The sequence below is a fragment of the Electrophorus electricus genome, chromosome 8 (genome assembly GCF_041902795.1).
Source record: "Electrophorus electricus isolate QZ-2024a chromosome 8, ASM4190279v1, whole genome shotgun sequence".
Lineage (NCBI taxonomy): Eukaryota > Metazoa > Chordata > Actinopteri > Gymnotiformes > Gymnotidae > Electrophorus > Electrophorus electricus.
Window position 1 is genome coordinate 1,452,200 of NC_137504.1, and position 23,670 is coordinate 1,475,869.

General features: G+C 44.4%; 1 protein-coding gene across 2 annotated transcripts in view; it reads left to right on the forward strand.

The window, feature by feature from the left end:
- The first annotated feature begins 5,624 nt into the window (after window positions 1-5,624).
- nedd4l (NEDD4 like E3 ubiquitin protein ligase) overlaps window positions 5,625-23,670 on the forward strand; it is a 62,504-nt gene continuing 44,458 nt past the window's right edge. For both annotated transcript variants that reach the window (XM_035527655.2, XM_035527656.2), the window contains exons 1-3: window positions 5,625-5,922; window positions 17,157-17,230; window positions 21,950-22,031. In XM_035527655.2, coding sequence (XP_035383548.1) covers window positions 5,878-5,922; window positions 17,157-17,230; window positions 21,950-22,031 — 201 coding nt within the window. In that variant the 5' untranslated portion in view covers window positions 5,625-5,877. The remainder of the gene's footprint in view (window positions 5,923-17,156; window positions 17,231-21,949; window positions 22,032-23,670) is intronic.

Below are 23,670 nucleotides of genomic sequence, written 5' to 3' on the forward strand. Positions count from 1 at the left end.
GAACCATGCTAGATTCCTGGAGGAGAGGGAAGGCCTGGGAGGGGAATGGCCTGGAAGAGCGTAGTTGGGTCCTGGCCTCCCAGATTTTGCCCCCCGACCTCGCCGCCTCCTTCCATAGGCTGTACCCGCTTAAGCTTGCCCCGTGTTCCAGGAGACTGGCGGGGTCTTCGGGGTGGGGGGGGGGGTTCTGTCACGGTAGGCCGGTCCCATCCCAGGAGGGACACGCCCATTCCAGATAGGGACTGTACCACTTACCTGCCCCGCTCTCAGTCACCTGTTTTTTAATGGAACACACCTGATCCTCATTATGTCTCCCTATATATATTCCTACAGGTGCTAAGGGAAAACACGGCGCATTTACGGCTATAACCACAAGTGCCCATCGGTGCAACGCTACTCATATTCAATTTTTGTTTGCTTTCATTGCCATGGAAAATAAAGAGCATATCAGCTCGACGTCGCCTCTCACTTCCTCTGTGCTGCCAACGTCACACATTTCAATTCCTGCTCTGATAAGAACATTGACTGTTTCTGGCCAATCAGATCCGTTAGATATTTTTGACTGAGGCCAGCAGATTTATACTATACACGTTCAGGACACAGGATGGGTACAGAGCAGGTGCAGGAATACAGGATGGGTACAGACAGGATTAAAGATTCTCTCTGTGATTCCCTGACTTCTCCAGGACAGAGAACCAACAGACTGTGATGTGTAGAGCTGTTTCTAGAAACAAGAAAACCTTTCTTTACATTTTTACTTTTTCTGGGTATGCTCATAAATTAGAAAGTAATCTGCATGCTATTCATCTATTTTCAGAGATCAAATTTCTATTGTGAACCCACACTAACAAGTAGTGAGGTCTCAATTAAAACTCAAGGGACACTCAGTAGTCGCTCCCAAATTGTGGAGTGATCTACCCACTAACATGAAGGCTGCTTCTCCCACTGCACACTTTAAATCTGGTCCCAGATTTTTTGATTGGGTTATGAGTGTAGCTGATTTAAGAATTTGTGTCTAATAGTGAATTGTTGATTTGTATTTTTTGTTATGTTGTGTTTAGTTTTTGGTGTGGCATTTTTGGTTTGTAATTGTCAGTTTTGGTTGTTTATGTGCTTTAAAAATAGGCTTGATATCTATCAGAAAGCTATTTTAAAAAATCTCCCATACTAGTAGGAATGGATCCCAAGACCTGTGCCTCTGAATAGCAACAGAGATGCACCTTAAATAGAAGAGAAATACTTAGACAGTGATAGAAAGATAAAGTTACATGTCAGAGAGAGAGAGAGGCAGACACTGATTCTGTGTACTGGACTGGTGAGGAAGGTTGGGGTTGTGGTCACTCAGGGGCCATGTGGCTGCCAGGGTTTAAGGGTAAAAATCCTCGTCATAAGCACTAACTTCCTGCCTTCTCCATACCAGCTCCTCCACACACATTACCGTTACCAGGCAAGATCAGGCCTGCAAGTGGAGAGTCCTCTAATAATGTCTTCACACCTGTTCACACCTGTGACTTCACACAATGACTTCACACCTGTGACTTCACACAATGACTTCACACCTGTTCACACCTGTGATTTCACATAATGTCTTCACACCTGTTCACACCTGTTCACACCTGTGACTTCACACCTGTTCACACCTGTGACTTCATACAATGTCTTTACACCTGTTCACACCTGTGACTTCACACAATGACTTCACACCTGTTCACACCTGTGACTTCACACAATGTCTTCACACCTGTTCACACCTGTGACTTCACACAATGTCTTTACACATGTTCACAGCTGTGACTTCACACAATGACTTCACACTTGTTCACACCTGTGACTTCACACAATGACTTCACACAATGACTTCACACCTGGTTTGTTTCTTAAGAGATGTTTATCGTCTCTTTGTGATCATGCATCTCTCCTCAGAACAGACAACAGGTGCTTTTTTCCTAATTGTCTCATGCTGTGAAATTGGCAGATGAAACAGTTCAACAGCTGGAACAATGAGGCATGCTTGAAATAACGTACATTCCACAGATGCGGTACGGAGCCTTCTACGTGAACGCAACGGGAACCTGAAGCCCCAACACAGAACTTCAGGTCAAGGGTCAAATCCAACTGGTCAGTACTGCATGGTCAGCGTAAACATTCCACTTTTCTACTTGTTCACTTGTTGTCCACCTGTGCAGCTATTGTTCATCTGTCCACCTGTTGTTCACCTGTCCACCTGCCTAACTGTCCACATGTTGTTCACCTGTTCACCTATCCACCTGTCTATCTGTCCACCTGTCCACATGTCTAGCTGTCCACCTATTGCACATGTCCCCCTGTCTATCTGCCCACCTGTCTAGCTGTCCACCTGTTCCCAGGGGTGCTTCAACAGGTGGAGTAGGTGGGACTGCTTTCTGAGTGTGCCAGGAGCAACACCACCTTTATTCTAGTCTATTATTTCCTTCATTGATGATGAAGAGGTTATTGTATCATTGTGTGCATATGAAAATGAATGCATCATGACCACTCTATTTTTGTTTTACCTTTCTGGATATTTCCCTCTCCATGTGTGTAGGCTACGTGAGTGCTGTGAGACGTGACCCCTAGCGCACACAAAGCGAAGCCAGCTGTGAAAAGATGCAGTTTCAGAACCAGACCAGCCTCAGAGGAAAACCCTGCTACTACCCAGAGTTCACTGGTTTGATTCCTGACTCATCTGCAGAGAGATCAAGGATTTGCAGCTGACATGCCAAAAATAACGATAGAATACAGGGAGTTGATCCTTTGTGTGAATATCTAATGTGTCTTTAGTGAAAATGAAATCTAATTTACCCATTTACACCTAATGATCTTGTTTACACCACTGCTCTCTGGCCCCAGCAGGGGTCTGACTCAGTTTGAAAAGGCATTAATATTTCAGCAGCGTTTCTTATGCATGACAGACACGGGGCACAGGGTGGAGGAGCACAGCTCATTAAGAGGAAGAACTCAAAGACCCTGAATGGCTAAATGATGAACAACATGTTTGTAGTGTGGCTCGCATTTCTTTTAGAAGAGTCTGCGTGACCTCAATACCTCCGTCTGTCATGTTAAATGAGGAGAAGAGAATGAAAAAGAAAGAGAGGCAGAAATGGACAGAAAAAGACTTTAGTGAGTTACTCTGGACAAGCGTGTCTGCCGAATTGTGTAAACAATAAATGCAAAATGCTCAATAAAGAGATTTTCAAGGCAAAAGAATAAATGAATGAAAAAGATTGTGAGAGAGAGAGAGAGAGAGAGAGAGAGAGAGAGAGAGAGAGAGAGAGAGAGAGAGAGAGAGAGAGAGAGAGGGATGAGGCAAGTACTCTTAGAAAGGAATCTCCACCATTTCACTGTGGGAGTTTACTTCTACATTATGAACATGAGGAACACAGGGGTTATACATTTGTCAAGCAATAATAATAATAATAATGATTGATGATGATGATGATGATGATAATCATCATCATCGTCACCATTATTATTATTATTATTATTATTATTATTATTATTATTATAACCAAAGCAGCCAGATCATATGTTTTTTTTTGTCCAAACTGTGTAATGTTTGTGTAGTGCCTCTTTGGTCAGCGCAGACCACTAGTTACTCAAACTAGTTACTCAAACTAGTTACTCAAAGCAGTTTGACACCATACAATGACACGTGCGCACACACACACACACACACACACAGTTATATACTCATTTGTCTAAGGATTATAAGACACTCAGTGAAGAACTTCTTTCATACATTCAACCTTCTCGTAACGGTTCCAGAGAAATGTATCTTCTCTCATCATTTATATCATCCATGCTCTCTCTCTCCCTCTCCCTCCCTCCCTCTCTCTCTCTATCTTTCTCTCCCTCTCCCTCCCTTTCTCTATTTTTCTCTCCCTCTCTCTCCCTCCCTCTCTCTATCTTTCTCTGCCTCTCTCTCCTTCCCTCTCTATCTTTCTCTCCCTCTTTCTCCCTATCTTTCTCTCCCTCCCTCTCTCTATCTTTCTCTCCCTCTCTCCCTCCCTCTCTCTATCTTTCTCTCCCTCTCCCTCCCTCTCTCTATCTTTCTCTCCCTCTCCCTCTCCCTCCCTCTCTCTATCTTTCTCTCCCTCTCTCTCCCTCCCTCTCTCTAACTTTCTCTCTCTGTCCCTCTCATCAACTCTACAGTTGTGTTGAGTAGTTAGTGGGCCCAGGTGGTGTAAACCCTACAGCTCCAGCATGGCCTTAAGAATCACGCGTCAATCACGCAACCTCCTCCCCTTCTGATCCAACCCAGTTGATGAGAATCTACAAAACTGATTTTAAATCAGCATATAATAGTAACACTTTCTAAATTCACTTAATGACGCATTTAGGGCTCTGATTGCAGAGCTGAACAGGGAACTGTGTAATGTAGATAATAAAATGCTTTATTACTATTATTAACCACACTTGTTTTCATTCTGAAGCATCTGTCACTGATGGCCTGTCTATTGTATCATGAATCTAACCCCTGACCTGTCCATAGTATCATCAATCTTTCCTTGGAGTTAAGCACCATGCAAATATTTTTTACATATTTTTGTATGGTTTGACAGTAATATTTATTATTCCTCTTTCGATAAAACCCGTTGTTTTGACAGCGGTATTGCCCCATTTATCAGTAAAACGATTGTCTGTTTGTCCTGGATTATCTTTTGGCCTAAAGCATTTATTTTAACGCTACATAACTCTTCCGTTTTATTATTAAAATTTAAATTAAAAAATTTAAATTAAATTAAAAATTAAAATTTAGATTTTAAAAAATGCCAAACTATAATATATTTGTATAATGTAGTGTAATGGCTATTTTGACTTTGAATAAATGAATAACTAAATGGGCGAACATATGTTTGCTATATCTGAGGGCTTTCACCGACAGCCACGTGGGAAGTGCACAGCCTTCTCAGTGTCCAGTGACGTTCAGTGTTCATTCATGGACATCTAGTGGTCAGACACTGAACTGCCAGAAACTGATACGGTCTGTACAACGTCAGTGCTTCATTTGGCAATTCAATAACCTATAAATAAATAATCGAAATATTGCTGATTACGGAGTATAAAACTTGTGTTTGGACTTTTTGGGACTACAGTCGCAATATATCTTCAGTGCAGGAGAATTGGAGCATTCAGTTAGTAACAGCAAAACACTTTTTTTGGCCGTTAAATGTTTATTTATCCTTGATATCTTTAATAAATATGACAGTTTATGGGGAATATAGCGCTGCCTGTGCTGGATAATAATTCAGTCACGAATGTATGACTGTATATGATTGTGAGTATGGGGGTCATGGGGGAGGGGAACTCCACATTCAAACTGTCTGTTTATCACCCAAATAAAACACGACTGTTTGGTTTTCATGTTGAGTATCAAGTACCCCAAGCTGCAGTCCTGCGTAGACCAGGCTGGGGGAGTACTGCATGTGGAACAGTAGGGGGCGCTGCACTATCACAGTAGGACTCGATCATGCTCCGTCAGCGCTGAGACAGGTGTAAAAGTGTCACACCCCGCCGCGGATCCGATTGGCTGGTCTGTCCAGCCAAACGGCGCCGTGATTGGTTTCGTCAGTTGTCAATCACCGTCCGGAGAGGAAGCGCCGGGGGACAATTGTTTGCCAGAGTCAGAGGGGACTCGCATCGCCGGGAACATTTTTGCCGACCGACTTCGGCGCTGTTCGTCTGACCCGCGCCGCCGTGCCGCACCGCACCGGAGAGGCTACCGGAGAGGCTACCGGAGAGCACACCGGAGAGCACACCGGAGACGACCACAGCGAGCCGCGCTCACGGCCGAGCGCGCGGGACTCGTCGCGGCGGCGGGCATTGTCCTCGCGAGCGTGTGCTAAGCTAACCGCCTGTATGGCCGCGAGCGTGGAGCCCGTGTACGGACTCTCCGAGGACGAGGTGAGTGCCGCGCACGAGAGCTAACGCCGCTCTCACCAGCTTTTAACCGACGTTCCACTCGTCCGACCGTTAGCAAGCGGCGTCAGTGCTCGGTGTGATCGGTAGCTACCCTCCAATGTCCACCCATGTCTACCTACCCACAACGTCTCTGGCCTCGGCTAGCTGAGGTAACAGCGCTGGCTGTAAAACTAACCGAGGTGTGTGTGTGTGATCGCCTCTACTAAACCACAACACAGGTAGTTGGTTGACTAGCGCCAGCTGGCTAGGGCGTCGAGTCATGGTGAAAACCACCATCAGCTCCGCAGAGCTTCCTAACCGCACACCTATCCTCCAAATATGTGCCGAGGTCCACCTTTCCACAGCTAGGTTAGACTAGGTCTGGTTAGGCTAGGTTAGACTAGGTCTGGTTAGGCTAGGATAGACTAGGTCTGGTTAGGCTAGGATAGACTAGGTCTGGTTAGGCTAGGATAGACTAGGTCTGGTTAGGCTAGGTTAGACTAGGTCTGGTTAGGCTAGGTTAGACTAGGTCTGGTTAGACTAGGTCTGGTTAGACTAGGTCTGGTTAGGCTAGGTTAGACTAGGTCTGGTTAGACTAGGTCTGGTTAGGCTAGGATAGACTAGGTCTGGTTAGGCTAGGTTAGGTTAGGCTAGGATAGACTAGGTCTGGTTAGGCTAGGTTAGACTGGGTCTGGTTAGGCTACGTTAGGCTAGGATAGACTAGGTCTGGTTAGGCTAGGATAGACTAGGTCTGGTTAGGCTAGGATAGACTAGGTCTGGTTAGGCTAGGATAGACTAGGTCTGGTTAGGCTAGGTCTGGTTAGGCTAGGATAGACTAGGTCTGGTTAGGATAGACTAGGTCTGGTTAGGCTAGGATAGACTAGGTCTGGTTAGGCTAGGATAGACTCGGTCTGGTTAGGCTACGATAGGCTAGGTCTGGTTAGGCTAGGATAGACTAGGTCTGGTTAGGCTAGGTTAGACTGGGTCTGGTTAGGCTAGGTTAGGCTAGGATAGACTAGGTCTGGTTAGGCTTGGTTAGGCTAGGTTAGACTAGGTCTTGTTAGGCTAGGTTAGACTAGGTATGGTTAGACTAGGATAGACTAGGTCTGGTTAGGCTAGGATAGACTAGGTCTGGTTAGGCTAGGTTAGACTAGGTCTGGTTAGGCTAGGTTAGACTAGGTCTGGTTAGGCTAGGATAGACTAGGTCTGGTTAGGCTAGGATAGGTTAGACTAGGTCTGGTTAGGTTAGGCTAGGTTAGACTAGGTCTGGTTAGGTAAGGCTAGGATAGACTAGGTCTGGTTAGGTAAGGCTAGGATAGACTAGGTCTGGTTAGGTAAGGCTAGGATAGACTAGGTCTGGTTAGGCTAGGATAGACTAGGTCTGGTTAGGGTAGGCTAGGTTAGACTAGGTCTGGTTAGGCTAGGATAGACTAGGTCTGGTTAGGTTAGGCTAGGTTAGACTAGGTCTGGTTAGGTTAGGCTAGGTTAGACTAGGTCTGGTTAGGTTAGGCTAGGTTAGACTAGGTCTGGTTAGGTTAGGCTAGGGTAGACTAGGTCTGGTTAGGTTAGGCTAGGGTAGACTAGGTCTGGTTAGGCTAGGGTAGACTAGGTCTGGTTAGGCTAGGGTAGACTAGGTCTGGTTAGGTTAGGCTAGGGTAGACTAGGTCTGGTTAGGTTAGGCTAGGGTAGACTAGGTCTGGTTAGGTTAGGCTAGGGTAGATTAGGTCTGGTTAGGTTAGGCTAGGGTAGACTAGGTCTGGTTCGGTCTGGTTAGGCTAGGTTAGGTCTGGTTAGGCTAGGGCTGGTTATGCTAGGCTAGGTCTGGTTCTGACTCATTGGGAGTCAGACACTTCCAGGCTGCTTTCATTAGTTTCCACTCTTCTACACATAAGGACCAAAACTGTTTTCTGTGCATCACAACACAGTGCAAATTCCTTTACAGCATGCAGTAGATATAAACGTGTGTGTGTTGAACAGTAGGCTATAACCCTAGATAGACTAGGCTAAATTCCACGCACAGGTTTTTGACCTTCTTTAACCCATTATCAGCATGATATTGTTCTTAAATAACAAAACCTATAACCTATACTTAAACTGACTGAAGGCTATAAGTTAAAATTGTCACACTGTCGGCTATGTTAAAGTAGGCTTACCTATATGTCATTGATATTTTTTTTTGTATCGGTGGGTATTTTTTGGTCACCTGTGCTGTGGGTGCCAAGGATCACAAATATTTTGTGATGGAGAAACCTTCTGCAATGCTGAAACAGTTCCTGTCAAGTTTAATGCTACTAAGTACATTACAATATTTTGTCTTCCTGAGAGTAATTCTCACACACATCATTTATCTTTCAATACTGTCCTGGTATCAGCATCTGCTGTGCCGTAACTACACACGTGACCTGGATACCAGCTTAAGGGTCACACTTGCTAGTGTTGTTTTATCTGGGTTTTATCAAGTCTGCTTCAGTCATGTGAAAAGGTTGTGCAAATGTTGCAAAGGCTGTGTCTCAAAATTCATCCGTAATTTTCTAATTACTGTTTGCATGTTACCTAGTGCTGACTTGAAGTTAATCCTTCAACCATAAATGGTACCCTTGCCAATAAAATAAATAGAATGGTATTATTATGCAAATTAGATTGTTCTAATTGGTCCACACTAGTTTTTCTTTTCTGTTTTTGTTTAAATTCACCCAGAGGGTGAAACAGACACAAACAGATCCTGCCTTGAACGACCTCACTAACACTCTGACTGGGCTGTCTGTTTGGGATTAGGCTGCTGCTGTAACCCGAGGTTTTGGTTAAGGTTGGGCAGGTTAAATTACAGTGCTGCAGCTCTCCACAGCACCCAGCTAGCACTCTAAAGGGCTAGTTCACTCATGCATAGCTGCTCAGAGCAAAGCTGAGTGAACATTACCGAAGACCTGTGAATTATTGCCAGCCTCATAGCAGTTGCTGCCAGGCACAGATGCCAAGAATTGGCCACTTATTTGATTATTTTTGAGACATTTAAAAACCAGTCTGTCAGCCCTAAAAAAGCCCTGGGTGTAGGGTTCTGTTAAAGAAAGAGGCCTGTCTACTCCACAGAGCGTCAGGGCTGCCCTGTCTATAGTTGGAGCTCCAGCTGCTGTGTTGTCTGCAGTTGTGCTACTGAGCACAATGATGCCTTGTCTTGAGGCGGCCAGTGACCTAGCGTGCTTTTTGAATCTTTCATCATATAGTGCATTTGGTTGGGGTGATTTTACATTTTTCGATACCCATACCAACACCAGTATGTTGAATCCAGCCGACGGCCCATACCAAAACACAAGGGCCATGGGGGTGGGGGTGGGTTTGCTCATTTAAAACATGCCATGCAGATCTAGCGGCTGCTTTGATTTGAATTACTGGCGGTTCAGCAGATCCTGCTCACTGTCTCCCAGCCTGTTGTTGAGTGAGGACAGGTTAGATGTTGCATGCCATGTCATCCATGTCATCTTTTTGTGCTTGCATTTTTAAAAACGCAGCTAAGGTCAGATTCCCTGCCTGTAAGGCTTTGGCAGAGACAGGCGTGGGGTGGTGGGGTGTGGGGGTGTCTTTAGCTCTCAACCCGGAGGAGAATGACCTTGTCCCCTAGCTGTTTACATCCATAAACTTCCTCTGTCTTCCCTTGGCATGTGGAGGGAGTCCTGGCAGGGATCTGGCACGGATGCAAGTTTCTTGGGACTTGTTTAGCGGGACTGTAGATTTCCTGCTGTAGATCGTTTTGCACTACAGGAATATGGGAGATGTTACCAAACTACAAAACGTACTTTTTTGTTAACTGGGCATCTAATCAACGCTGGCTTCTATCACAAGAGTAGTCCCCTCAAATGCTTTTGGATCAGTGCTGCTGTCTCTCAGTCTCTGTCTGTCTGTGTCTGTCTGTCTCTCTCTCTCTGCCATGACACTGTTATGTGGTGTTGCTGCATTACTAGCTGCTATAACATGTTGAGAGTTAATAACGCTCACTGCTGTTATTAAGCCCAAAGTCTGGTCTTGTTGATCTGTCCACGGCCTCTGTGTCTTCTAGTCCTACAAGATGCTCATTGCATTATATGTCCTGACTGACCATTAAACGTTAACCATCAAGGTTAAATCAGAAATGGGAAAGTGTCTCAGTGCAAATACAGCAGGGATGTTTTCATAAGAACAGCAGTGTCCAGTGTAACAGGTTCTGAGTTATGCTTTGTTTTTTAAATAATATAATGCAGCCTTAGAAATATGTGGTTTAAAAGTTAAACAAGAGTCTAATCAACCTTTCCCATGAAATATCCATTTTTCCTTGATATCCAAGGAAATTTAAATCCCAGGGCCTGTGTCTGCTACTACGGAGATTGTGTGGCTAACTGTAATGTTGTGTATTTTTCCCTGAACAAGTTCACCTTTTGGTTTCTGATATGGTTTTAAATGTAATAAACACAGACTTTCCTGGTTGTGATAAAAAAAAAAACTTTCATTGTAATTCCAGACCTTGCTGTTATGTTTTGGAAGTTGTTGAAGGATCCATGTAGATACTGAACATCGTCACGGCACTGTCCGCGACTGCAGTGTGTGCCATGCACAACCACAACACGCTAGATCTCCCTGTCTAGGGAAAGTATTTTACAACTTATTCATAAAAGAACAGGATATAATGGCTAGAGTTGATCGATACATCTTGCAGCAAACTTTAAAAAATTTCTTTTAAAAAGTTTTTTACATACATTTTTTAATTTACTGTTTAATATGCTGATATTAATATTAATTAACTCTTATTGTCGGTTAACAGTTAAGAGGTTAATTTGTGCGTCCCTAACCATCTTGCATGTGTTTCTGCTTTGTCACATGAGACGCGCACGCGCACACACAGGCACAAGCAGCTGCACATGCCTTAAGAGAGAAACACTGTGTATTTGTCCTTTTGTGTGTTGGCGTGGGTCTTCTATATGTTCCCAATCCCCTTCTGCTGGCTGAGGCGCCCTGAGGGCAGATACGGTATTGATGAATGTTACTAAACTGCAGCTGGTCCTGTTTTAGCTCTCCAGTGTTCGGGATTCGCTGTCTCAAGGCTGCGTTCATTGTACTTCACAGCCTGTTATATAACTAAAGTTATGCAACCAGCCTTTCTTCATCTGTGCCATAAAGAAGGAATAGTGTATGATTTTAATAATTCAGGATGCACATCCAGAGTTAGGAATGCTGGTCCCTAATGGGAATTAATCTTTTTGAACATTTTTGAAATCTTTTTTGATGTGTTTTGTTTTGTTTTTTTTCCACCATTTTGCAGTCACCTCAGGGGACGCAGATATAGACACAAACAACTTAAAAAACAAAACAGAAGGCAGATGCTGTCTGGCACAATTTTCTGTGGCGATCAAACAGTATCCAGTTGCTTGCAAGGCTGTTTACAAGACTTGTTTAATTTGTTCAAAACATTAAATGCCTGATGTTTGTAGACAAGTTAAATCCATTGTTTTTTATTGGGGGATCCTGCCTCATCCATTTTTTTCTTATAGTCTTTTTATTGGCTGCCAATAAAATATTAAACAAAGATTTATCATTTCTCGCTATTACTGAAATACTTTACAAAATAAAAATTAACCCATGAGAACTCATACTTATTTGAAATGAGTCCCTGAATACAGCAACTAATAACATTCTCTTGCCAGTTACACAACTATTGACCGTCCCCTCCCCAGAATGGCGGTCTGTCTGGGTAGTGCTCTGGCGGTCTCCAGTGCCACGGCTTTTTGTCCATCACACCTCTTCTTTTAGGAGTATTAAAAACCTAATCAGATGTTTCCAGTTAAATTCTCTTAATAGTTTTGAATTTCATATTGAAACACTGCATCTACAGAGGCTTCATCTGAGGCTGATGAATTACATTTTGTCACGTTTATTTTTTTGTATGACCTGAGTGTCTTTTAGGGTCATTTTGGATACTCCTCTATATACCTGAAATCATTGTCCATTATCCTTCAGTGGGCAGACAGCCTAAATCAAATACATTTTGCATAATCCTTAATCCTTTTCAGTTCTTTGTTAAAATAATTTCTAGTTGTAAATATCTATGGAAATCTTGCTCATCTAATTGAAAATCTTCAGCCATATGAGTACACTATTAAACTCTCCTCCTGCAGACATAGTAAGGTAAGTGTGTTCCTTCTTTGTCTGTTTAAATCTTAATCCGGTTTAGTTGTTTCATACTCAACCCACCTCAAGATTGACACCTGTTGGTTTAACTGTAGTTTCCTGACTATGCTAAAGTGTCCTTTTAGGGCTAAATTAGTCCATCTCTTTCAATGACTACTGATGTCGTCTACTATTTCAGAGTAGTGACTGTATTGGGAAGAGAGATGTTGCTTTGTAAGCTTTCCATCAAGCTTCCTAGCACGGGCTACAGCAGTAAGTGGAAACTAAGTTGTGATGCTGTTTAATAAGTCATGATTTATTTAGTCTCTCTCTTGCCTTCACCTTCCTCCTCTCTGTGTAAGCCGTGGTTCTTTCGTCCCATTCCCTAACTGTCTTTGGGGTACATCGACCGATAAAGAATGAAATAAATACAACAGCCATGGGGGAATCATTTATTTTATGACTTCTGTTCAGTTGCACATATCTGGGGGCTGTATTGACCAGCTATTAATATCTGAGTTTATTGCTTAATTTATAGGGCTGTAATTCCTTTGGTAAACATTATTCCCAGGTATTTGATTCAAGTACTATTCCATTTAAATGTATACATTTTCCTTAGTTAAATTTGTTTTTTGTTATATTTCTTATCCTGAGAATGATCCAAATTGTTTGGGTCCATCAATGATTGATAGGCGTATGTCAACATTTGTGTTTTTTTTTTTTTGTTTTTTTTTTTTACATTTTTACATTAAAAAAAATAAATATATAGATATATATATATATATATATATATATATATAGAGATATATATATATATATATATATATATAGATAGATAGATAGATAGATAGATAGATAGATAAATATAAAGTGTTATTTACATTTATCTGACACTTTTATCCAAAGCAACTTACAATTATGACTGAGTACAATGTGAGTAATTGGGGGTTAAGGGTCTTGCTCAGGGCCCAACAGTGGCAACTTTGCAGTGGTGGGGCTTGAAGCAGCAACCGTCTGATTACAAGTTAAGTACCTTCACCACTGAGACACCACTGCCCCCCTCTAAAGATTCTGTTAAGATCTCTGGGCATGTTCCTCTCTCCAGCTTGATGGTTTTGGTTAGATGGCCATTAACCCTTAATGTGATTATTTGGTGTGTGTGTATAGCTCTAAACATGGTGTATTTTTAATATTACCATTCTGGCAACAGTTAGTGTAAATATTCTAGTGTGACCCAATCAAATGCCTTTTCTGCACCCAAATTGAGCTAATGTTTCCTTTTTATTTGTTACTACTGTGGAATGTTCTTTGAATGTTGTCTTGCGTCTGTCTATGCCATATGAAAGCCTGTTTCTTAACCTGATTTACAGGTTGTTTTACGATCTCCTCCCAATATGGCTTATACATGTAGGAGTCTTATTCTTAGACATGATTGGCGATCTGTGAAACTTGGATTTCCACAATCTCCCACCACCTAAGAGTCTGAGGGACCCCCTGCCCCTGACAATACTTGTTGGAAGGATTATTCCTAGAATCTGTCTGACACATTACTCTGAGGACACTTGCTTTCTCCCAGTGGAGTCTTGCTGACATCTGTATGTGATACCTCCATCGGGTTTGTGCCTTCTCACATCATGTGCCACATCTGTTGCATTTTTCTGTGTCTGAGCACCGCTTTCCCCGAAAACTTGGTTTGGCTGGAGTGACATCTGGAGTTGTACTCTTCTGTCCTGGTGTCCTCCTCCCCTCTCCCTATTCTCGCTGAATCTCAAATTTGTCGTCACGATCAAAGTAGATTCCTTTGTCCTCATAGAGCTCCCTTCCTGCTCTGGTAATCTGAAAAAAAAGACAGACCATGAAGGACCAGGGTTTCGCCTCTCCACTTGCCTTTTGGTATGAGCTCTGCGAGCATTTTAAAAGTTAAAAGCTCTTCCATGATTTTCAGAACAGTGCTAACTAGCATAGCCAAAAAGGCTACTGCATCTCCTTTAGTGGCAGTCTGTGATGTGCATCATTCATTTTCTTGCTAATGTCTTCCTTGAGGGTGCTAAACCTATCTGACCAAAACTCCTAAAGTCTGTTAGTTCTTGCAGCAAACCCTCACTTAGGGATTCACTGTATTTCTGAGGGAACGATCATGCTTTATTGCCCTGCAGGTGGGCAGTTAGCGGCCGTCAGGCTCCTGGACCTCTTGTCTTTCCCTCTGACCTTACTTTCCCCTTCCCCCTCCATATTTGGCTTCAACATCAAATATAGATGAGTCTTTAACGTTGGGTGAATTTTAACCCAGCTTGCTCTGTGATCAGTTCCTACATGTACGTACACTTCAGAGTCATCTTGAAAGTTCGGGAGTTTCCAACTTTGACTTTGGAATGCCTTGGTGGTGTCAGAACTAGGAGTATAACCACATGGGAAGACTCACACAGTATTAAATATTCTTGCTGATGCAGTATTGGGTTAAAGCTGGAATTTTGACCTTCCGTACTGGATGGCAGGCCCTTTTGTTCCACGGATGGCCCACATCTTGGTGGTGGTGGTGAACCTGCAGATCCAGAACCCTGGGCAATCCTCTTCCACTCCATTCCTCCTTCCCTGCTCTCTTTGTCCATCACAGCCTGGTTGCTATGGCAACACTGACCTGTAAAAGCATGTCCAGGAGTTTTGATGCATTAAGCGTCTTGAACGTTTGACTCCCCCAGTTCTCATGTCTAGCACTCATCTTGCTACAAGAAGAAGAATGTAGAGATAGGAGGTGGGCTTGATGTTATTACAGACCTCAGATCAGTAAGATGAGCAAGATAAGCAACAGACCTCAGATCAGAATGGCGGGATTAGTCACAGATCAGTACAGCAAGTGTTAAAACAAATATGGTGAGCTGTCAGTCTGGATGACACAGCCAGGCCAGCTGGCAAGCAAGCGTGGGTTTGGCTTCCATTAGTTTCCATTGGAGATAAATGGAGATGGCTGGCCCTGGTCCTTAAGGGGCACTTCCTCTAACTGCCCTGGCTAGTGGGTGTCCTTGACTCAGATCAGTGCGCAACAGGGATGCAGAAACGTTTCCCCACACGCAAGGGTAAGATTGTATGAGTGTAGTACTGGGCTTAGGCTGACCTGAGTTGGGGGGGGGGGGGTTCAGTGTTGAGATCGACTGTCATTTGGTGTGCGTGTAAGATATTAAGATGAATGTGTTTAAAGTATAAGCACCATATGTTTAGAACTGCCACACCAGTCCCATATATATATATAATGTGTGTGAGTCTACAAGATGTGTATATAAGAAACTTTTTTAAAAAAAAATTTATATATATATTTTTTTTTCTTTTCACTATTAAGAATTATTTTAGTCACTTTGGCAGCAGTTGAAAATTACAGTTCAATCCAATCTCCTTCAAAAGCTATTTGAAGGAGAGACTGGAAACAGTGATGTGGTGGTGAAGTGGTTGTCCAGTTGGAGGGTGGACGTCCTGGGTGAGTGGATGGATGTCCTGGGTGGGTGCCACTGTCATTAGCAGTGAGGATATAGATTGCTGCTGGGCTCCTCCCCTGACCCCACCCCCGTGCGTGCGTGCGTGGTACAGCTCCTCAGCCCTGGCGCTGGCAGAACGCCACGTCAGAAGCTGCTGTGTGTTGTTGACTTTGCAACACATCTCTGTATCAGCAGCTGTGTGAGGGGAGTGTGGAGTTTCAGCAGGACAGACGAGTGTGGAACGTTGCCTGGAACTAAGCAGTGTGCCCTTTTGTTTCAGTTGTGTAATTAAGCGTTTGTTAGAAGCTCACATTCCATTCCAGCCCAGTGAGTGATGTGATGGTGCCACGTAGTATTCCTGGAGCTCCAGGTCCATGTGCTGCACTTGTGAACCAGTATGCAAGAAACAAGAACAGACTGCAGCATTTAAAATCACACTCAGTGTGTCGAAAAGATGAGTGAGGCACCAGAAACTGTCCACGCTGGAATATCGCAGAGGGGACGTGAAGGACGCTTGCGTCTCCTCCCATGTGACTTTCCTGAGGTTTTGGTTCCACTTCTCTGTTGTAGCTCTGCGATGTGGAGAACCTCCCAGGGTTGGTTGCAGCTTGATGGATGGCCTGTCCTTGCCCTGCGCTGCCTCTGTGAGGCACTGTGCTATGAACACTGGGGGGCTTCTTAGGGGGTTAAGACCGTGGGTGAGTGTTGACCAGAATAAAACCTACGTCTTTAGCCATGGAGCTCTCATGCTTTTTTAGCCTGCTGAAACTCCTACACTCGCTCGCTCACTCACTCACACATTCTCTCTCTCTCACACACACACACACACACACACACACTCTCTCTCTCTCCCTCATACTTACACACAGACACACACGCCTTTCAGAACAGCAGGGCTGCTAACAGTGTGTGTGTGTGTGTGTGTGTGTGTGTGTGTGTGTGTGTGAGAGAGACTGCGTGAAGGCAAAAACAAGCACCTGCCGGTAGGAGGAAGCTCTTTGCATGAGAGGGAGATGGTGTTTCTGTAGCTGAACAGCACACGGAGGACTGAAATCAAACATGAGTGCAACACTCATTACACTGATTAGGGGTGGATGGTTGGATATTGATTAGGCAGCAGAGTGTTTGAATGAATATTTGTTTAAAAAATCATTAATACACCATTCATCATTTGAGTTCATACATTTCCTACAGTTTTTGTACACACCCGTTATATAGAAAAAAGCCAATAACATGACATTAAACAAATGTTTTATAATTAGACATTTTGAGGATGATTAAACAATTGTGTGTTTTTTTTTGTAATGTACATTTGTTGCAATTCCATAATCTCAATATCCTTGCCAGTGGGGGAGGAGTCACGAGGCAGTGTGAGGCCCTGCCCCCTGCCAGGGGAGGCTGTGAGGCCCTGCCCACTGCCACACCCACCAGTGATCTCCACTCCAGCACACAAATCACAGCCTTGTAGTGACCTTTGCCCCACTCACTGTCCTCTGCCAGGTAACTTTAACTGCTGTGCAGACTCAGACGTGTTTTGTGGTTCGTCGTTATTTTCGTCTGCGGCGCCCCACCCCCGCCCCGACGTGCTGCAGACGTGTTATTGACGAGGGGTTTTGTTGTTCTTGTGTCTTTTTGCAGAATGAATCTCGTGTCCTTCGTGTCAAGGTTATTGCAGGCATTGATCTGGCCAAGAAAGACATCATCGGTGCCAGGTAAGGTCTGGGGGGGGTGGGGTGGAGAAAGAGGAGTGTAGGGGTAGAGGAATACCCATGGAGAGCATGTGCTACTGCACCTGTAGCCTTAGCAGCCCTCTGTGAGCCTGTGGGTGTAGTGTGATGCTTGTCACTTCCATCCACTACACACCTGCCCCGTGCCAACAGGCTATAAATCCGTGCGTGTGCATCAGCGTCCGAGTTCCTGCGTCCTGCTCCACTCAGGGTTGATAGAGGCTTGGGTGTGCTGAGGGTTCAACCTGACTACTGCTGCTGCCTCCCAGTTCCCTCTGCTAGTGGGATGCGGGCAGGTACCTGCACACGCTTGGGCTGCACTGCCTCTTAACGTCCAGGGAAACGATGCGTAAAATGTCTGTAAAGTTTGTGAGACTTCCGTAATGTTTGTGTGACGCCACATTTGATTTCGGAGTTTCAGTAAAGACGAACTGAAACCGTCAGAGGTCAGGATTGTGTGGGTATGGCTGGAATATTCTAATGAGCATGCTTGCTTGGCATCCCGCTTTTGAAGGCTCCCAGCCTGCTATGAACTGGACCTCTTTAACTCTCCATGAATGTACAAACCTACCGCGTCTGATTTTGGGAATTATTACAGGAGACTACACAGAGTCAGCTTTCTCTCTCTCTCATGAGCATGCATGCATGCTTGGATATTTTTGTGGGTTTGGGGGGAGGGGGTGTGTTTGTGGTAGTCTGTGCTCCACCAGTGCACTCTCTGTTTGGACGCACGCAGACAGCTGAGTGATGTCACTTCCTTCACATGTGTGGCGCCCCCTGCTGGTGCAGAGCACAGGGCTCTGTATCAACGCTGTCCTCAGAGGTGAAGTTTACAGGTCTCATTAAGGGCAAGCTTTCTATGGTGCCATTTGTAAATCCCCTTCCTGTTAAACACCATGGCTTGCTCCAGGGCTGGTGGGTGCTTTGACCGTGTCATTCATTGCACTGCAGTTAAAATGCATTGAAATAACTTGTGTTAAACTGTTGTCCCAAGAGATGACCAGTCAGGGCTGGGAGGAGGCAGGACTTTGCTTTAATGCCACAATTGCACTCTGTCCTTCTGAGGTTTATGACTGAGTGTGCTTGAATTACCCCTGATGTGAACTCCCTGTGGTATTTCTCAACTCTAAGTCTTGACTTTGGATGCCGTATTAGTACTGTAGCACTGTGTTGTCTGGAAGACCTGATCAGAGCTGTATCTGATATCTTGTCTCTGATTGGTCAGAGGTGTGGTGTGTATCTGGATCTGGTATCTTGTTTCTTATTGGTCAGGGGATTGGTGAGTAGTTGGATCTGGTATCTTGTTTGTGATTGGTCAGGGCAGTGGTGAGTAGCTGGATCTGGTATCTTTATTCTTATTGGTCAGGGTAGCTGTCGTGCTAATGCCAGGATTGTTTACCTGTAGGAACAGAGCAGGTATTTACCTGCGTATGAGTCATACAAATTTATGAAATGTTCACAGTTCCTGTTGACTTCTTCTTGTGAGTTTAGAATGGGGGGGAAATGGATAACAAATTCTCTTATGCAGTAGAAGGATTGTAATGGCAGGCCCAGAATGAGGGTAGACCACCCCCTGTGTGTGTGTGTGTGTGTGTGTGTGTGTGTGTTAGACACACCTGTACAGCTCTGTCTTGTGCTGTGTTAAAGTACTACAGTAGAGGTGTCTTCCTGCTTTTCCTTCCAGATGTGCCTGGTTCAGTAAGTTCAGTAAGATGGTCGGTTACGTCCAGGGAGGGTGTGGTAGTTTGAGTTTACGTGTGTGTCTGTGTGTGTGTGGGGGGCGGGGGTCCATGATCAGAACACACCCTCTCCCCACCATGGCCACCGATGTTGGTATGGAACAGAAACACACAGCAGTAGAAATACAGGTAAACAAACAGTGGAGTCGTAGACCTGCACTGACGGAGGTCTGCTGGACCTCCACCCTGCCAGACGTAAGAATAACCCCCCAGCAGAACTGTTGAGCACTGTTCCGTCAGATTATCGTACAGAACTGCTGAGCACTGCCTCTCTCTCTCCCTCCCTCCCTCACCCCTTTTCTCTCTTTCCTACTTTGTCTTTCTCCTTTTCTCTCTCTCTGTTTCTCTTTCAATCTTATTCCCCCCCCCCCCTCTCTCTCTCCCTTCTCTTTGCTCATGGAGGTGTGGTTTAGTAAGAGGGGTTAGTAAGAGCGACTTACAAAAGTGCTTCGTCATTTCCTCAAGCTCACAGTTAACCTCGTGTTTACGGTTTCGTTAACAAACCACTCATACAGTTAATAACAGATAATGCGGTCAGTAGTTGAGGAAATTGTTATAAAGAGAAATCCTAAAGGTTTGAATTTTTTCAATAACTTATTAAAGTAAAGACAATGTAAGAACTAGGTCAACACAGTTAGGAGTCCAGTGTGAAGCGGAGGACTACAGAGTGAGTACCACCAGAGCCCCATTCACACAGCCAGAACAGTGTGTGTGTGTGTGTGTGTGTGTGTGTGTGTGTGTGTGTGTGGGGTGAAGGACAGGGTTAATGTCATGACAGGATCCTCCTTCCTCTTCTATACTCCTGGCAAATTCCACCACATACAGGAAAGTGCCATCTCCATGGAAACGGATGGTCCACTGCCAGAACCTAGCAGAAAAATGAAGGTTGCAGTTAGGGCTGTGCAATATGATCAAAATATCATATACCGATATAGGGCATTTCACATGGAGATAAATGAGACACACGACTCTGCCCTGCTCCTGCTGACCGGTCTAGAAATCTCCCTGTTGCTTGGATAATGAAGGTCAGGTCTCCGACACCCTTGCATGATGTACATGTCACAGCGCGGGAGAGGGAGGGGCGGAAAAAGAGAAGAAGGATTATATTATATTGGATTAGATTAGATTAATAACGGCCCCGCTGCCTCACAGGCGCGGCATGTAAGTGGTTTAATCAGTGAACCCCAAGCTTTGTGCTAAACACACAATTAACAGCTACACAGAGGCTGAAGACTGTAATTATTCACAGAGGCTTCTGGCCTGCCGAGCTGCTGTCCCCTGCTATATCCTCCATCCACACACACACACACACACACACACACAAACACAACCCTGCCATAAGCCTCTCTCTTAGGGCTGGATGATTTCTAATAGTAACTGGCAGTATTCCAGTGCGTAACTAATATTGTGATATTTTAATGTAACTTTACCACTTGTGCTGTATACTTAGTAACTGGCATTGTATGTGTTCCTTATTAGAATATTATGGACATGTTAGAACGTAATATACAAAAGTTGACGAGCAAATATTGTCAGCATAGTTTTACTTCTGTTTTCTTTATCATTTAATTCTTTAAGTGATAAACATGTGAATTTCAGAATATTGCCTATTCCTGCCATCTTTTACATTTTTTTTAAATGAAATGTCTTGGAATTACTGCGGTATTAAGTTTATTTTTTCATTTAATGTAAATCTAGTTTAGCAATGCCAGTATTCACGTTCGGGAATATGTGCATGCCTCGTATCTGACAGTCACTCTGGCGTTGTACGCATCTGACAGTCATATCTGATGTTTATCTTTCTCTTAGTTGTGCTGCCTGGAAGTCCTTCAGGCTGCTGATGGAAAGTTTCCACAATTCTCACCTCCTTGCATCCCTTCACCATGTCAAAGTTTAGGAGTCTCAACACCCAGAGCTGCCTTAGCAACTGTTCCTGCCTTCCATAGGCTACTGGCTATGTGTGATCTGACTGCGAGAATACATGGAGGCAGACAGACACTCACTCACTCACTAGGCAGGCCTATCTTAGTTTTGGTGTGTTGCTTGGATGGAGGTCTCCGTTACATGAGAGTTGCAGTGCGTCTTGTCCAAATTTTAATTTCTGCCTTTTGTCCCTGGAGCCAGTGGGACGTTCCCTCTGGGCTTGTTTGCTGGGTTACTGGGTTAAACTGGCCCCAGTAACTTGCTGTCTGATGATTCTGACACAGTCCATTACTATTATGGTCCTTCCTGCTGTGATGTGCATTACAGACCAAACATTTGGAAGCAACAGCTCAATATCTTTGAAGATTTAAAGATAACAGGCAGTAATGGGTTTTGTTTTTTTAACATTGAACAGGAGGGTTTGTACATTTGTAACGATATCCCCCCTGGCTGTAATGAGAGGTGTAATGTATTTAAATGTCTTTTTAAAACCTTCCTTTTGTGAATTGTCAGCTGCTATATTACTGCTGTGACATTTTAACCCTTTATTCACCCTTCAGTGAGACCATTTGAGGGACGTGGTTTACTCACTGATGGTCAGGTGGAGAGAAGTCTGCTGACTGTGTAGCCTGAACGTTTTCCACATTCATCTATCGGTTCTTTCCTGTTTTAAGTTGCTCTGACAGTTTTTAAGTATATATTTTTGTTTGCTCTCCTGTTGTAATGTGAAGTTCTCTCTAGTTACACTCAGACTGAAAAATCACCTTTGCCTCCATACATTTGTCTTGAAGTGTGTGCGTCTGAACCTTTTCTGATTGGTCCTCAGGTATGAGTACAGAAGCATCCCCTGCAGGTATACAGTCTGATTGGTTGCTGTGACATTTGACCCCTTCTGGGGATGGACGAGCTCTAGTTCTGCAGAGCTGAGTCTAAAGCTGAGGGCACGAGAACAGTGGGAGGCTTTGGTCATGTGCTCTGTGGATCTGTGCATTTACACTCCACCTCTCCCCATCTCTTCCTCCCTCTCTCTGTTTTTCCCCAGTGATCCCTACGTGAAGCTCTCCCTGTACGTGGCTGATGAGAACCGCGAGCTCGCCTTAGTCCAGACTAAAACCATCAAGAAGGTAACGTCAGCTCCCACGCTCCATTGAACCTCCCCCCACAGCTTCACGAACGTCACGGCAGTCTGTCAGAGATGCCCCAGCCGATGGGTGTAGCCCAAGGGCTTGGTGATCGTCTCCTAGTGTGGCTGCTGCCTGGGTGAGCCCACCACTAGGGGGCGCAGTGCCTCATAGTGCAGAGGATTGCAGCGGTTCAGACGGACTCTTTTGTAAAAGTCTCCAGCTATTTTTGTTGGCAGTGGATATGAAGCATAACCTGTTCTCTCATCACAGCGCGGGACTGTGGGGGGGTGTAGGGGGATGTTTGTCCTGGAGGTCGTCACTGAGAGGCATTTACACGTAGAGAAGTGAATCTTTAACTGTCCAACCATAACGGTACTCACTGTACATCCCCGGTGACATCACAGGCTCAGTTACAGGCTTTATTTTAGATTGGGCTGGATTGAGATGGATTAGGTATTAAATGAAAGATTTGCTATGTATAAATAAATGGATGAAGCAAGTTCTTACTGGGTTTTTTTGGGGTTTTTTTTGTTTTGTTTTGTTTCTTTGTTGTTTTTTTGTTGTTTTTTCTCTCAAATGCATTGGACCATGTCCTATTGTTTTCATTAAATAAAAAAATCATAAAACCCCCTCGGAATTATGAAAGTTGGAAATAGCAGGAAAATGGAACTCCCTTATTCCTCACAACCCACACCAGAAGCGTTACCACTCAGAAGTATGTGCATATTTGGCTTTTCCTGATCTGATGCTGAGATTATTAAACAGGTCAGTATTCCACGCAGACTCTCACTGTCCTTTCTGAGTGAGACTGGTCTCCAGTCTCAGTAACGTCCAGCCCACAGCAGGTCTGCGCTCAGAAACCAATAACTCCTGATAGCCTGGGCGAGGAGAGATGGACAGACGGAACACGGCAACGGACAAACTGCCATCTGTAACCGTGCACCCATCAGTTGTCTTTTAACACGTTAAATGTTCCTAATAAAGTGAGCACTGAGTGTAGCTCCAGATCAGGTGTCTGTAATAATGGGTATGGGTGTGTGATAACAGAGCTGTTATAGGGCATGTGGTGCCGTCTGCTGGCAGGGACGTTGTGTGGTGTGGAGCAGCAGTGCTGTGTGTGGGGCGGGGGGGGGGGTGCTGTGCTGTGTGTGGGAGTGGCTAAGCTATGCTGTGCGGTGCTGTGGTGTGGTGGTAACAGCAGGGTGAAGCTAGCCCCCTGCCCTGTGTTCAGGTGCGCCCCCTGCTGTCCAGCCCCCACACCTGTGCAGGTGGACAGCTCTATGGTACATGTAGCTAAGTCGTCTCTCAGACGTTCAGAGGGATGAATATGAATACTCCGTTCATGTAACTGCCACGAGCATCACACTTCTCGCTCGCTCTCTCTCTCTCTCACACACACAGACACACAAAGTTTCAGAGCTGGGCGGTTTTCAAATAAAGGCTGGAATTTTATCAAGCTCTGACATGTAGCTAACAGTCTTATAAAACTGTGTGTGTGTGCACTATTCCAAAGATCAATAAAGCTACATCACAGTGTGCATTTAAAACAAAATGGTCTGTCTGTCTGTGTCTCTCTCTCTCTCTCTCTCTCTCTCTCCAATTCAATTCAACAATTCAATTCAGTGGTGCTTTATTGGCA